The sequence below is a fragment of the Lycium ferocissimum genome, chromosome 8 (genome assembly GCF_029784015.1).
Source record: "Lycium ferocissimum isolate CSIRO_LF1 chromosome 8, AGI_CSIRO_Lferr_CH_V1, whole genome shotgun sequence".
In the NCBI taxonomy this organism is placed as follows: domain Eukaryota; kingdom Viridiplantae; phylum Streptophyta; class Magnoliopsida; order Solanales; family Solanaceae; genus Lycium; species Lycium ferocissimum.
This window is the reverse complement of record NC_081349.1, coordinates 29,626,699-29,639,833: the sequence shown is the minus strand read 5'-3', so window position 1 is coordinate 29,639,833 and position 13,135 is coordinate 29,626,699. Positions and strand designations below refer to the sequence as shown.

Genomic DNA, 13,135 nt, shown 5'->3' with positions numbered 1-13,135 from the left:
TAAAAACTAAAATATGCAACTTTAAATGTCCATGTTATTTTATCTCAACAAAATAAAACCTCCATAGAAACACACAATTACAATTGACCTCAAATATATTACCATGTCAATAGGTGGTATGGTTCCAATTCCACTCTCTACGAGCCATTGATCAGTCAGTAATTAGCATTAAGAAAACCCAGCCATTCTGATACCTAATGCAGCAATCACAAAATCCAAAAGGTTGATGGAAAACTTTGATCAACCACCTGCACCCCTAACCACAGAAAATTTGCACAATTCTTCTATTTCAACAAAAAATTGCAAAACTTCATCATAAAGCTCCTTTAGTGGATAGAGGACTATCTTGTCTTCATTTTTCACTTTCGGGCTATGTCGTCTCTGCGAATCCTCTCTCCTTTAGCAATTTAAGACATGTTCCCTCTCCTTTAGCAATTTAAGACATGTACACCTTAATAAGCTGGTTCTGCCGGAAGCTGGAGCAACTCACGTATCCCTTCACAAACCTGCATTCGAGTTTTTTCATAAAACATGCATCACTTAAAGAACACAAAAGAAAGCTCTCATAAATTGATATTATGTGTGAGTCCCTGAGAACTCCGAAGTACATGTTTAGTAGGAAGCAGGAAAGGAGAAAAATTAGCCCACTCACCATCTTGATCTGGGCCTTAATTGATGCAATCAGACGTGTATATTCCTCTATTTGCCTGCACATTCAATTGCAAAAGATCTACATTCAGTGTAAGGCAAGAAACATGACTCAGCACATTGCTTGAACAGAGTGATTTCACTCAAAACATGGAAAAATGAAGTCACAAAACACGTGGAGAAGGTTTATTCTCTTTCTTGAGTGTCAAAAGGTTCAAAACAAACCCCTCCCTCACCTCACCTCACCTGGCCTCCACCCCAGAACAAACCAGCAAGAGCCGAACTGCTAGTTGGCTCCAATACCAAGAAACTCAAAATGAAAATAGAGAAGATGGAGGAGGAAAAGCAGCACAAACATCTGAGCTACTAGACACTGAAATTCACATCCTCACAATTTCCCATCTTTTAATCCATAGCACAGTCTAATTAACATTTATCCAAACTGGAAAATAAAAACATGATTGAGCAGAATAATTTGGAGTTATTAGTTGAGTTGTGATATTAGTAAATTGTATTTAAGGTTGTATCATGTGTGTCAGGAAATTTTAGCTTTAGCTACTATACAAATTCCTTAGAGTAGCCAATTTATGCTTAAACAAGGCTTTAACTTTTCCTTCACTGCTTGAGTTTCTTGAAAACTTTTAAGACTACTATTTCCTCGTGGTTTCATGTATATCCTTCCATCTAGCAGACACTGCACCACATAGCCTACTCATTTAATTGCATAAAAGATGGTAAAAATAACTATACCAAACATGCAACTTCTCAACAATACCAATTCCACATGCATTTGGCACAGCAAAATTGCACTCAAGCTTCACTTCTCCATTTATTCAAGTGCCAACTTACCAGTGATTAATTTTAGGAAAGAGATCCTAACTCTACATCCTCTTCCATAGTCCTTGAGGCGTCCGATCTATTATTGAGATGACCAATTTATTGAATTCTTATATTTCATATAATTTTTTTTCCAAATCTTAAGAACAACAGATGGATTTATCATGTGACCAAGTTATACTTGCACAATCCTTGAGATTCTGAAAGGAACTGTAATTGAACTTAAACCCTCAAATGTAAATAATACACTACTAATAGAAGCAGATATTAGTAATACCTAGCTATTTTCTCCTCCCTTGCCGATATATAATTTAGAGCTTCCGACCAAGTGAACTCCACATGAAATCCAAGCCCGACATCGACACATATGCGTGTTGTATCTGGCCTGTCGGATTAACTCAGGGAGAAATATCAATATGCAGTGGACGAAAATACCGGAGTAATAGAAATTGTCAAGATACAATTTTTTCAATTAGAAATGAAGAAAGCAAAAAATGTCAATACATGTTCAGAATCATTGAAGACCTGGAACTTGTGGATCCTCCTCTGCTAGGTGGAAAATACACCTGGTTCAGGGGTGATAATTATGAATGTTCTTCAAGAATTGATAGATTTTTGCATTCTGCGGAATGGGATGAAAAGTTCAGCAAGACTAAACAATCTGTATTACCAAGGATTATCTCTGATCATTGTCCTGTATGCTTGAAGTGTGGAGAATGGGATTTCGCAAAATCATATTTTAAATTTGAGAATTGGTGGATGGAGGTTGCAGGTTTCAAGGAAAGGATGGAGGAATGGTGGACATCTTGTGAAGAATCAGGTAGAACAGATTATATTCTGGCCTGTAAACTGAGGTTCCTGAAATCAAACTGAAGGAGTGGAGTGCTTCAAATGGGGGGAATCTGAAGGTCAAGAAAGCAGATATCCTATACAAAATCAACTCTATGGATTCCATACAGGAGCAAAGAACCTTAACAGAAGATGAACCAGTTTTGAAAGCAAGTTTACAAATGGAATATCATGAGGTGGCAAAAAATGAGGAAATCTCATGGAGACAAAGATCTCGAATTCTATGGCTGAAGCAAGGAGATAAGAACACTAAGTTCTTTCAGAGGATGGCTAATAGCCATAACAACCACATTGACAGTCTAGAAGTGCAGGGGATACCATCACTGATCCACAAATAATTAAGGGAGAAATTGTGGATTTCTATCAGAAACTTTACTCTGAGACAGAATCTTGGAGACCTAGTTTCAATTTACAAGGAGAGTTCAGAGTTACTGAAGAGGAAAATGTTTGGCTACAGGGAGACTTTGAAGAATAAGTGGTGCTCAACTGTCTGAAATCATGTCCGGCTGACAAAGCTCCGGGTCCAGATGGCTATTCTATGGGGGTTTTCCATTGCTGCTGGGAGATTGTGAAAGAGGATCTGATGAACACTGTTAGGAATTTCCATAGAAGTGAATTCTTTGAAAAGAGCTTTAATGCAACTTATATTGCATTAATCCCTAAGAAGAATGGCGCCAATAGACTAAAAGACTTCAGACCCATTAGTCTAATTGGGAGTGTGTATAAAATCATCTCTAAGTTGCTCACAGAGAGGCTTAAGAGAGTGATCAACAAGTTGGTAACTGGACACCAAATGGCTTTCATATAGGCAGACAAATTATGGATAGCTTTGTTAGCAAATGAATGTGTTGATTCTAAGAATGTGTTGATTCTAGACTTAAAGGACAGAAAGCAGGCATATTATGCAAACTTGATATTGAGAAGGCATATGACCACGTTAATTGGAACTATCTCCTTAAAGTTCTAAAAGGCATGGATTTTGGGGTGAAGTGGATTAAATGGATTTCTTTCTGCATAAAGACAGTAAAATTTTCAGTATTGGTGAATGGTTCACCAGAAGGTTTTTTTTTCCTCAGAAAGAAGTTTGAGGCAGGGTGACCCTCTTTCACCTTTCACCTTTCACCTTTCCTTTTTCGCATTACCATGGAGGGTATAAATCAGATGTTTCAGGTAGCAAAGGACAGGGGTTTTGTGAAGGGGTTTAGAGCTGTAGCTGGGGGGAACAATGGCACTGAGATCACGCATTTACTATATGCAGATGATTCACTGGTTTTCTGTGATGCAGATATCAACCAGGTGGAATATTTGAGATCTATTTTGGTGATTTTTTAAGCAGTATCAGGGCTACATGTTAACTGGAATAAGAGTATGCTTTTTCCAGTCAATAAAGTGGATAATATTCAAGTGCTAACAGAAATTCTAGGGTGTGAGGTGTGAGGTGGGAGCCTTACCCACCACCTAGGACTCTCCTTGGGTGCAAAAAGTAAAGCTCTGGAAATTTGGAATGGTGTTTTGGAAAGGTGTGAGAAGAGGCTTGCTATTTGGAAGGGGCAGTATTTATCATTGGGCGGCAGAGTCATTTTAGTCAACAGTGTACTGGATGCCCTCCCCACATATGTTATGTCTTTGTTTCCTATCCCATCTAATGTTCTGAAAAGAATGGATTCCTTGAGGAGAAATTTCAGTTGGCAAGGCAACAAAGAAAAGAAAGCAATCCGTTTGGTTAAATGGGAATGTCTCATCACCAGTACGAAGGATGGAGGACTTGGCATTAGGGATCTCAAAATCCATAATCAAAGCTTACTTATGAAGTGGTTATGGAGATATAACATGGAGGCCAATGCATTATGGAGGAGGTTGGTGCATGATAAATATGGCCAAGAAGAAGAGTGGTGCTCTAATACAGTGAATAGCCCCTTTGGAGTTGTAGTTTGGAAAGCTATTAGATCATTGTGGCCATCTCTGGCTGAAAATATCAGTTTAAAAGCGGGCAATGGAAGGAAAACTTTCTTTTGGCATGACAACTGGTTTGGGCATGGTTCTTTAAAAAGATTTGTTCCCTGAGTTCTATAATATTGTTACTCTACCAGATGCAAAACTTGAGTCAGCTAAAGGAGTACATGGATGGAATATTACTTTCAGAAGATTACTACATGACTGGGAATTGGAAAGAGCTGTGGAATATTCAAGACCTTGAAACAATTTCAAGGTTTTAAAGAATCTGAGGACTCTTTGTGCTGGAAACATGGCAATAATGGTGTCTTTACTGTCAAATCAGCATACAATTATCAGCTTAGGCAATACACACAATCTGATCAGTGGCCATGGAAATTCATTTGGAAGACTAAGGCTCCTTATAAGGTTTCATGTTTCTCTTGACTGGTAGCAAGAGAAGCATATCTCACCCAGGAAAACTTAAGGAGAAGGGGTTATCATCTATGCGCTAGATGTGTTCTGTGTGATGCAGCCAGAGAAAGTAACTCTCATTTATTTCTACATTGTCCTTTCACTATACAATTGTGGCAACTTTTCTTGAACGTGGTAGGACTAAGTTGGACTATGCCGGCAACCAGCTGTGAGCTATTGTGTTGGAACTATAAGGGGGGAGCAGTTAGACAAAAGAGATGGTGGAAACTTGTTCCAGCTGTTATTTAGTGGATAATTTGGAAGGAGAGGATCAATAGAGTTTTTGAAGACAAATGCGGTTCTGTGCAGACAATCAAGATGAAATGTGTCATTTTGTTTCACTTTTGGTGTAAAGAAAACTTTTGGTGTAAAGAAAACTATGTAGAGGAGGCTGAATCACTAGTTGATATGATAGGTTCCTTGTGAAGCAGTAGTCCTAAGCATGGTGGGGTTTTTATAAGTATGGCTGCACTGTTATGGTGCAGGTTTAATATATATATACAAATATACATGTTACCAGTCTCCAAAACAAAAAATAAAAGCAGATATCACATACTTTGACATATTCAACAATTTTCTGCTAACATTTAAATAAAGATAAGAAAGACTTACACATCAGCTTGCATGTATACTTCAGAGCCAAGATTAACCAACGTCCTGAGATTAGTTACACTGTTCTTCTCCAAATTCTCTATATTACTTCTTAAATCAGAGCTATAAAAAGATAAGGTTAAGAAAACTTCACAGACCTCATTCAAACGATAAAGTTCATAAGAGCAATTAAACAATTCAAACTACATGCCTGCAAACTACTATTAAAAGTCCAAAAGACTGAAAGAATGATCCAACCATATGTTTTTAATGTAACGATATAATGACATGAGAAGGATACAAAATCTTTTGTTGTTCAAAGACCTTGTCCCTGCAGCCATAAAGTGAAAGGGAACAAAATGAAAAAAGTTAGGTCATCATAAGATTTGTGCAGAAAATTTACATCTTTTCCCATAAATAGGCAACATCAGCGATGTTGTGTTTAAACCATTCCATTACTTCATATGCAATAGTTTGGATATCGCCGTTCATCATACAGTAAAATGTTAAAACTTGCTAGTACAACATTGAGCAGTGAAGCCTTAATTTGATGACCAAAATTCCACCAGGACAAGAATAATACCTAGTTGATTTTTATAACTGCACAATTTGGTCATTAATACAATGTGGCAAATAAGTTTTGAAAAACCACCCGTAAATTTTTACTACTATGATTTTAAAGGAGCAAGCTAAATAAGTTTAAGTAAACCAACAAAACAAGAATATTCTTGAAAGATAATTTTAACTATAGGTCATCAAAGATCCATTTCCCATTAGTAAGAAAAGTGTTAAAGCTCAAAAACATTTTTGTCATTCAAGGATAGGGAACAGTAAATGGTGAAGAAAAGAAGTCCACAAAACAAATAGAGATACATATAATAGAATACGAATTCAGGCAAACTGAAGTAACTATAATGATATATTTGTTACAACCGTTGAGCAATTGCGTGAACAAGATCTGGTTTCAGACGGCGATCAACGAACTCCTCAAATCTCCTTACTTTCTCTTGTTTAATAGTGTCCATTTCAATCCTGTTACAAGATAAAATGTGCAAGAAAAAACTTAAGCATCCCATCAAAGATAAACTAGAAAAAATTAAGAAATGAGACTCAAGCATCCGGAGACAGATAAAAGTCCCATTAGAACCTAATTTCCCTTCTTAGAGTTTAAAAAGCGATTATAGACTGATGAAGCATGGTGAAACAAACAGAAAGTGGGAGATCTTTTCTGCGTTTTTTTCCTTCCCTCCTTCCTTCGACCATTCCTCTGTTCTTTTTCTTCTTCCTAATTTTTTACTCTTTTCAATAATAGTGGAATAGTGGTGTTCTGGCCACCTTGATTCGTTCATTGGATAGTGTATCCTCCTACCAGTACAATTACCACTCAGCCACTAAAGTTTAGACGGATAGGAAGAAATTAACTATTTTTTTTTTTTATCTCGAGGATTCAAACCACGATCCCATGGTCTTAGTTACTGCTAAGCTACACCCATGGGTGCTTCTTTTTTTCCCCTCATTTTTTCTAACTTTCTTTTCCCTTATTGCGTTCTACAACTATAATGTATTCAAATCATAGAAATCAGAATAAATACAAAGTTACTAAGCTAGACAAACTTCTATTTTTGGTATTTCAGTCATTCACAACCCCTCCTCCCCTGCCAGAACGAAACGTAGTGTACGGCAAGTAAACTAGGAAATCTAGAAAAAAGAGCAGAAATTAAGCAGAACTTACAAGAAGTCACCGATTTTGTATTGAATTTTACGGCAACCTGAGAAATTGAGGCAACTGTTTAGTGTTCAGCTAGGGTTTTGTGAGGAGTAAAACAGAGTGGTGGCTGAATGGATGATAAGTTGACGTTTTTGCCAATTTGTGCTACTTTTTAGTGATAAATTCATGCCCCATTTGTGTGATTAATGGACTAACAATGGTTTGAATAATATAATTTCAGGTTTTGGAGCCTTTGTAAAGCTTAAGCATTGGAATAGCTGAGAAAATTGGCCATGAAGGCCAAAAATAGAAGAAAAAGGAGCTAAAAGAGCAAGAGGCAAAATCTGAGGGGGCTGTGTGGCCGCCCACGCTGCCAAGGAGAAGAATGGAGATCAATGGGGAGCTTCTGGGAGTGGCCGCTGGCCACGTAGTTGGGCGTAGGGGTGTTTTGGCCACATTTTTTGAACAAGCTTAATAGAAACTAGGGCACTTTCTTATATCATCTTTGCATCTTTTGAGCCTTAAGGAGCAATAATAGCTAACTTTGCAAGGATTTGGAGATTTTGCACCATAGAGCTTGCATGTTCTTACTTGTTTAGTCTTTAATTATGTTTATCCTTGCATTTCATCTTTTATTTTCTATTTCTAGTTGAGTAGCTAAGTTAATCAGCTTGGGTTGCAAACACTTATGGCATTAATGTGCATGGGCGTTTTGATTATCTTTCTTATTATCTACTTGTTTATATGCTTTATTGTTAATTTGGTGGTTACAAACACTATATTAGGCCCTTGTATGTCTATTTCTTACTTGGAAAAGTAGAAACTGGATTGACCGTTTAACAAGTAGCAACCATTTGAGCTTATTAAGGAATTAATGAAGCTTGACTAATAAAATCAAACTAGGAATAGGGAGATTTATACTTGGGTCATATTCAATTGAGTTTTAATGCATTCTTTTGGGTTTGGAAAGACTCCTAGGGATAAGCTTGCTAGAATTGGAAAATTCTAGTGGGTAATTAACAATTGGATCATAATCACTAATTCAAAGTATTTAGGCAAGATGCTTATGCTCATGAACTAACTATGTCATATTGAGGTTATAACCCCGGTCCTTCTCATTATAAAAAACAACTCCATTTTTCTTGCATTTTAATGTTTATTAAAAGCCCTAGCTTAGTGTAATAGTCAAGCTTTAGTAGTAATTGCTCAATCACTTGTTTATTTGGATTACTTAAGGAATTCCCAAAATCACATACTCTTGGACACTTTAACCCACACGCACTCCTCGAGGGATCGGCCCCAATCTTTGTTGGGTTTATATTGCTACAACCGTGCTACACTTCTTTTCGAGGAGTAGGATTGGACATTACCAATTTCATTCATCGAAATCATCTTAAAAAAGCTCACTCAAAAGCAATTGAGCAAACCCCAAAAATAAAGACCTCAGACTGGCTCCGGGGCAGATACTTTAACCAATATTTCACCCTTAAACTTACAAGACTCAATCATAGAAACAAGACAATTTTGAGTCCCAAATCATCAATTACTTTAACCAAGAAAGCAAACATCATTTTTAGCACATGGGGGAACAAGAAACAAGACAATTTTGAGTCCCAAATCACCAATTACTAATCATAATCGATGCTTTGTTTAAAAAAAATAATAATCATAATCGAAGCTTGAAATACTCATACTTGACCACATTCATTTAGGCAAAAACACAAACACCTTATGTGCACATCTTCTATTTCTTATCAAAGCAACAATTATAAAGTGCCCTAACCTTCACCAAACTTAAGCATCAAAGAAACTACTCAAGATTTCACTCATGGCATGAATTTTTATTTCGTATAAGCTACCACATAGTATTCAAAAGAGAATGATAGGAGAAATTTACCTGAATTGCCTGAGAAGCGTGGGTGTGTTAGTTTGGTTTTTGTTTCAAAAATAGGAACTGCCACTCTTTTTGTTACTTTAATGCTATTTTTGGTAAGTTGGCATTTTTACCAACTTGTGCTATTTTTTTAGTGAAAAGATTCATGTCCTATTTGTGTGATTAATGACCTAATAATCATTTGAGTGATATTCTCAGGTTTTGTAGTCTCTGGAAGGTTTAAGAATTATAATAACTTCAAATATTTGAGAAAATTGAACATGAAGATAAAAAATAAAATAAAATAAAAAGAGACAAAAAGAGCAAGAGGCAAAATCTAAGGACCCGTTTGGCCATAAAAATTATTCACCTTTTTCCGGATTTTTTTTTAAACAAGAAAAACTTGTTTTTCACGACCAAAACCTTGTTGAAAAAGTATATTTCAACAAAAAAAAAATCTATTTGCAAAAACTATGGGCAAACACAACTCCAACTTCAAAATTCCAAAAAAAAAAAAAAAGTGAAAAAGTTTTAGGTTTCTATGGCCAAACGCCTACTAAGTGTTTACGTGGAACTAAGCCACGCAGCCTCACCAAAGCAACTAACGAGAAGAACCAAGATTAGTAGGTGTTTGAATTGGCTTTTTAAAAGTAGTATACAAGCTAAAAGTTATAAGTTGAGAATACTCAACTTTTAGCTTTTGACTTATTTTATACTTTTTTAGCCTAAAAGTAAGTGCTTAAATTCTCAAACATATAAAAACTAGAAAAGAGATTAAAAGCCAATTAGCACCTAAAATGAGCCAATCCAAACACCCTCTTAATGGGGAGCTTATGAGAGTGGCCATGTAGCTGGGTGTAGGGTGTATTTGCCGCATTTTTGGATGAATTTAAATAAAAATTATGATACATTCTTATATCATCTTTACATCTTTTGAGCCTTGAGGAGCACCCCGTAACATCGCAAGAATTTGGAGATTTTTCACCACAGGGCCTTGAAAAGCAAAATATGTTATATTCTATTATGAGAAAATTTATTGCACCATTTATAATTTTATATGTTAAGTTAGAATTAGTAAACTGTCTACAAATAAAATTAGTATGAAATGATTTAACCTTTTAACATTAAGGGCGAGTATTTTTTAACTTTTTTGTTTATAAAAGGTAAAATTTACTCAAATCGGCTTTATTTTTGTGATACTATAACATTATTTAAAGATAATAAAAATTGGGCAGTTCGGACTAAGCTCTTGCTATGCGCTGGATCCAGGAAAGGACCGGACCACAAGGAGATTTCTACACATTGCAAATTAGATTTCTTATTCAGGACTCACGAGTACAAATTTTACAAGTATATCAGTGTTATAATCGCTAAATACTAAAAGATTTTTATTATGACAATTTTTTTTTTCTATTTTCCTTATTTGGTTGCACTAAATATTTTTCTCGGATGATAAAAAAAATATTTTCCTTAAAAATTTAAGAGAACAAATAAAAATTTAAGAAAACAGATCAATAAAATGGACCAACACGTTCCCCCAACCCATCCGCACTATCCACCCAACCCCCCCACCTACGCTACTCCACCCCCTAGACCCCCTCCTCACCCACCCTCACTCCCAGCCTACCCCACCTACTCCACCCCGCCCTACGCCACATACCCCTACCCCACCTACCACCAACCCTCTCCCACCTATTCCCCGGAGTTGCATTTCAAATTTAAAAACTTAATACATACATTTAAAATGACATTTTTCAACTTTCATACTAAATACGCAAAAAAAAAAAAAAAATCACTTATTTTTCAAAACAATATTTTCTTGAAAAACATTTTCGGTCGTACCAAACACACCCACTATATCCGAAAACACGAAAAGAAAAAAAAGAACAATACAAAAGTTCCCCTTGTTTCCCCTCGGTCAGCAACTCCAACTCTTTTTGAACTATCCATATATAAATAGGGTTTAGGGTTCAAGAGTGACACCATTTGCTCCTACTACTTTTGTCACACACACACATAAAGAAAGAAAGAAACAAAGAAACCAAAGTACAATCAAATCAAATGCATGTCTGAATATTTTCCATGTTGGCTCCAACAATAAGGTTAGCTTCTTACAGAAACATATTCAAGAACACACAATTTATTAGATTTAAATCAGTTTATTCAGTAGCTCAATTAAGTCCATGTTTTCAAGATTATAGTTCAGATGAACAAAATGTAAATACCCAAATGAAAAATAATACTGAGTTAACCACCAACAATACTGTTGAGGTAAATTCATATTGGGTTACTGAAATGCTTAACAGTTTAAGAGAAGAACCTAATGACGCTTTGTTATTTTTTCGTCAGTTGAAAGAAAGTGGATTTAAACATGATATTCAAACTTATATGGCTATGATTAGGATGTTTTGTTATTGGGGTATGGATATGAAGTTGGATTCTTTGTTTTTAGAGGTTATAAATAAGGGAAAGAAAGGTTTGGGTTTTGAAGTTAAAGATTTGTTTGAGGAATTAGTCGAGGGGTTGAATGCCGAGGGCCCCAATTCGTTGATTCGGGCTTTAGATGCATTGGTTAAGACTTATGCTAGTTTAAGGATGTTTGATGAAGCTATTGATATTTTGTTCCAGACGAAAAGGTGTGGTTTTGGGTTGAGTGTGTTGTCGTGTAATTATCTCATGAATCGTCTTGTTGAGTGTGGGAAAGTAGATATGTCCGTGGCGGTTTATAAACAGTTGAAGTGGATTTCGGTGACTCCGAATGTGTATACTTATGGGATTGTGATTAAGGCGTTATGTAGAAAAGGTAATTTAGAAGAAGCAGTTGGTGTATTTGAGGAAATGGAGAAAGCTGGTGAAAGTCCTAACGAGTTTACTTATGCTACTTACATTGAAGGGCTTTGCTCGTATGGTAGATCGGACTTGGCTTATGATTTATTGCGGGCTTGGAAAGGGATAAATGTACATCTTAATGTGTATCCCTATACTGCTGTAATTCGTGGGTTTGTTAATGAGAAAAAGTTGCAAGAGGCAGAAATGGTGCTGCTTGACATGGAGGAGCAAGGAATAGTCCCTGATGCCTTTTCTTATGGGGCTATAATTAATGGTTACTGCAATACGGGGAATATTTCTAAAGCTCTGGCTTTCCATGACAATATGGAAATAAGGGGTATAAAAAGTAATTGTGTGATTGCTAGCTTAATTCTTCAGTGCTTGTGCAAAAACGGCAAGGCATGTGATGCCGTTGATCAGTTTAGTATGTTTAAGAAGAAAGGTTTTTTTCTTGATGAGGTGGTGTATAATGGTGTACTTGATGCTTTGTGTAAACTCGGTAGGTTTGAAGAGGCTGAGAAGTTGCTTGATGAGATGAAGGGTAAGAGGATGACACCCGACATCGTGCATTACACTACTTTAATAAATGGGTATTGTCTCCATGGAAAAGTTTTAGATGCATTGGAATTATTTGAAGAAATGATACAAAAAGGCTTGAAACCGGATGTCATTACTTATAATGTACTTGCTGGTGGATTTTCTAGAAATGGCCGTGTTAAAGAGGCACTTCACCTTTTGGACCATATGAAGGGACAAAGGTTGACGCCAACTTCTGTAACACATAATGTGATCATTGAGGGCTTATGCATTGGAGGTTATGTAGAAGAGGCTAAATTTTTTTTCAATAGTTTGGAGAATATATCTGTTGAAAATTATGCTGCCATGGTGAATGGGTATTGTGAATTAGGCAACACAAAAGATGCATATGAGCTTTTTGTTAGACTCTCAAAAGAAGGTGTTTTAATTAAAAGGAAATCTCGTTTGAAGCTTCTGAGTAGCCTATGTCTCGAAGGTGAATATGGAAAAGCATTAAAGTTGTTCGAGATAGTGTTGGCTTTAGGTGATGACACTTGTAAAATAATGTATAGCAAACTAATAGCTTCCTTATGTAGTGCTGGAGATATGAAAAGGGCCAGGTGGGTGTTTGATAGTATGGTTTGGAGAGGATTAACACCTGACGTGGTCATTTATACTATGATGTTAAATGGTTATTGCCGGGTGAATCACTTGCAGGAAGCCCTTTATCTTTTTGATGATATGAAGAAAATGGGCATTTCTCCTGATGTTATCACTTTATACAGTTATGCTTGATGGCCATTCTAAGAATTTAAAAAGAATGGATCGTCTCAGATCGGGGGAGGAATATTAAAAAAATGGGTGGTCGGTTTTTTTAG

At 36.2% G+C, this 13,135-nt stretch overlaps 1 protein-coding gene and 1 pseudogene across 2 annotated transcripts; one reads left to right on the top strand and one right to left on the bottom strand.

The window, feature by feature from the left end:
* LOC132067903 (uncharacterized) lies at positions 1–9,128 on the bottom strand. Of its 2 annotated transcripts, none has more exons than XM_059461301.1 (7): positions 8,937–9,128; positions 6,265–6,363; positions 5,633–5,662; positions 5,353–5,454; positions 1,763–1,870; positions 653–707; positions 1–506 (listed from the first exon to the last, which is right to left on the bottom strand). In XM_059461301.1, exons 2-7 carry the CDS (start codon positions 6,354–6,356, stop codon positions 453–455), a joined length of 441 nt encoding a protein of 146 aa, XP_059317284.1. In that variant the 5' UTR covers positions 6,357–6,363; positions 8,937–9,128; the 3' UTR covers positions 1–452. The 2 variants fall into 2 exon arrangements, with proteins under 2 accessions (XP_059317284.1, XP_059317285.1); XM_059461302.1 differs by lacking the exon at positions 8,937–9,128 and adding an exon at positions 7,064–7,215.
* A 1,684-nt stretch (positions 9,129–10,812) lies between these two features.
* Positions 10,813–13,135, top strand: part of LOC132066240 (pentatricopeptide repeat-containing protein At5g61990, mitochondrial-like) — a 7,580-nt pseudogene continuing 5,257 nt past the window's right edge.

Excerpts from the sequence above, each read along its gene's own strand:
- LOC132067903 (XM_059461301.1), bottom strand. The coding sequence starts at position 6,356 with ATGGACACTATTAAACAAGAGAAAGTAAGGAGATTTGAGGAGTTCGTT. Across the intron at positions 5,455-5,632 it reads TTTGAACAACAAAAGATTTT|CTCTGATTTAAGAAGTAATA; the intron begins GTATCCTTCTCA and ends ATCTTTTTATAG. Across the intron at positions 1,871-5,352 it reads GTATACATGCAAGCTGATGT|GCCAGATACAACACGCATAT; the intron begins GTAAGTCTTTCT and ends TTAATCCGACAG.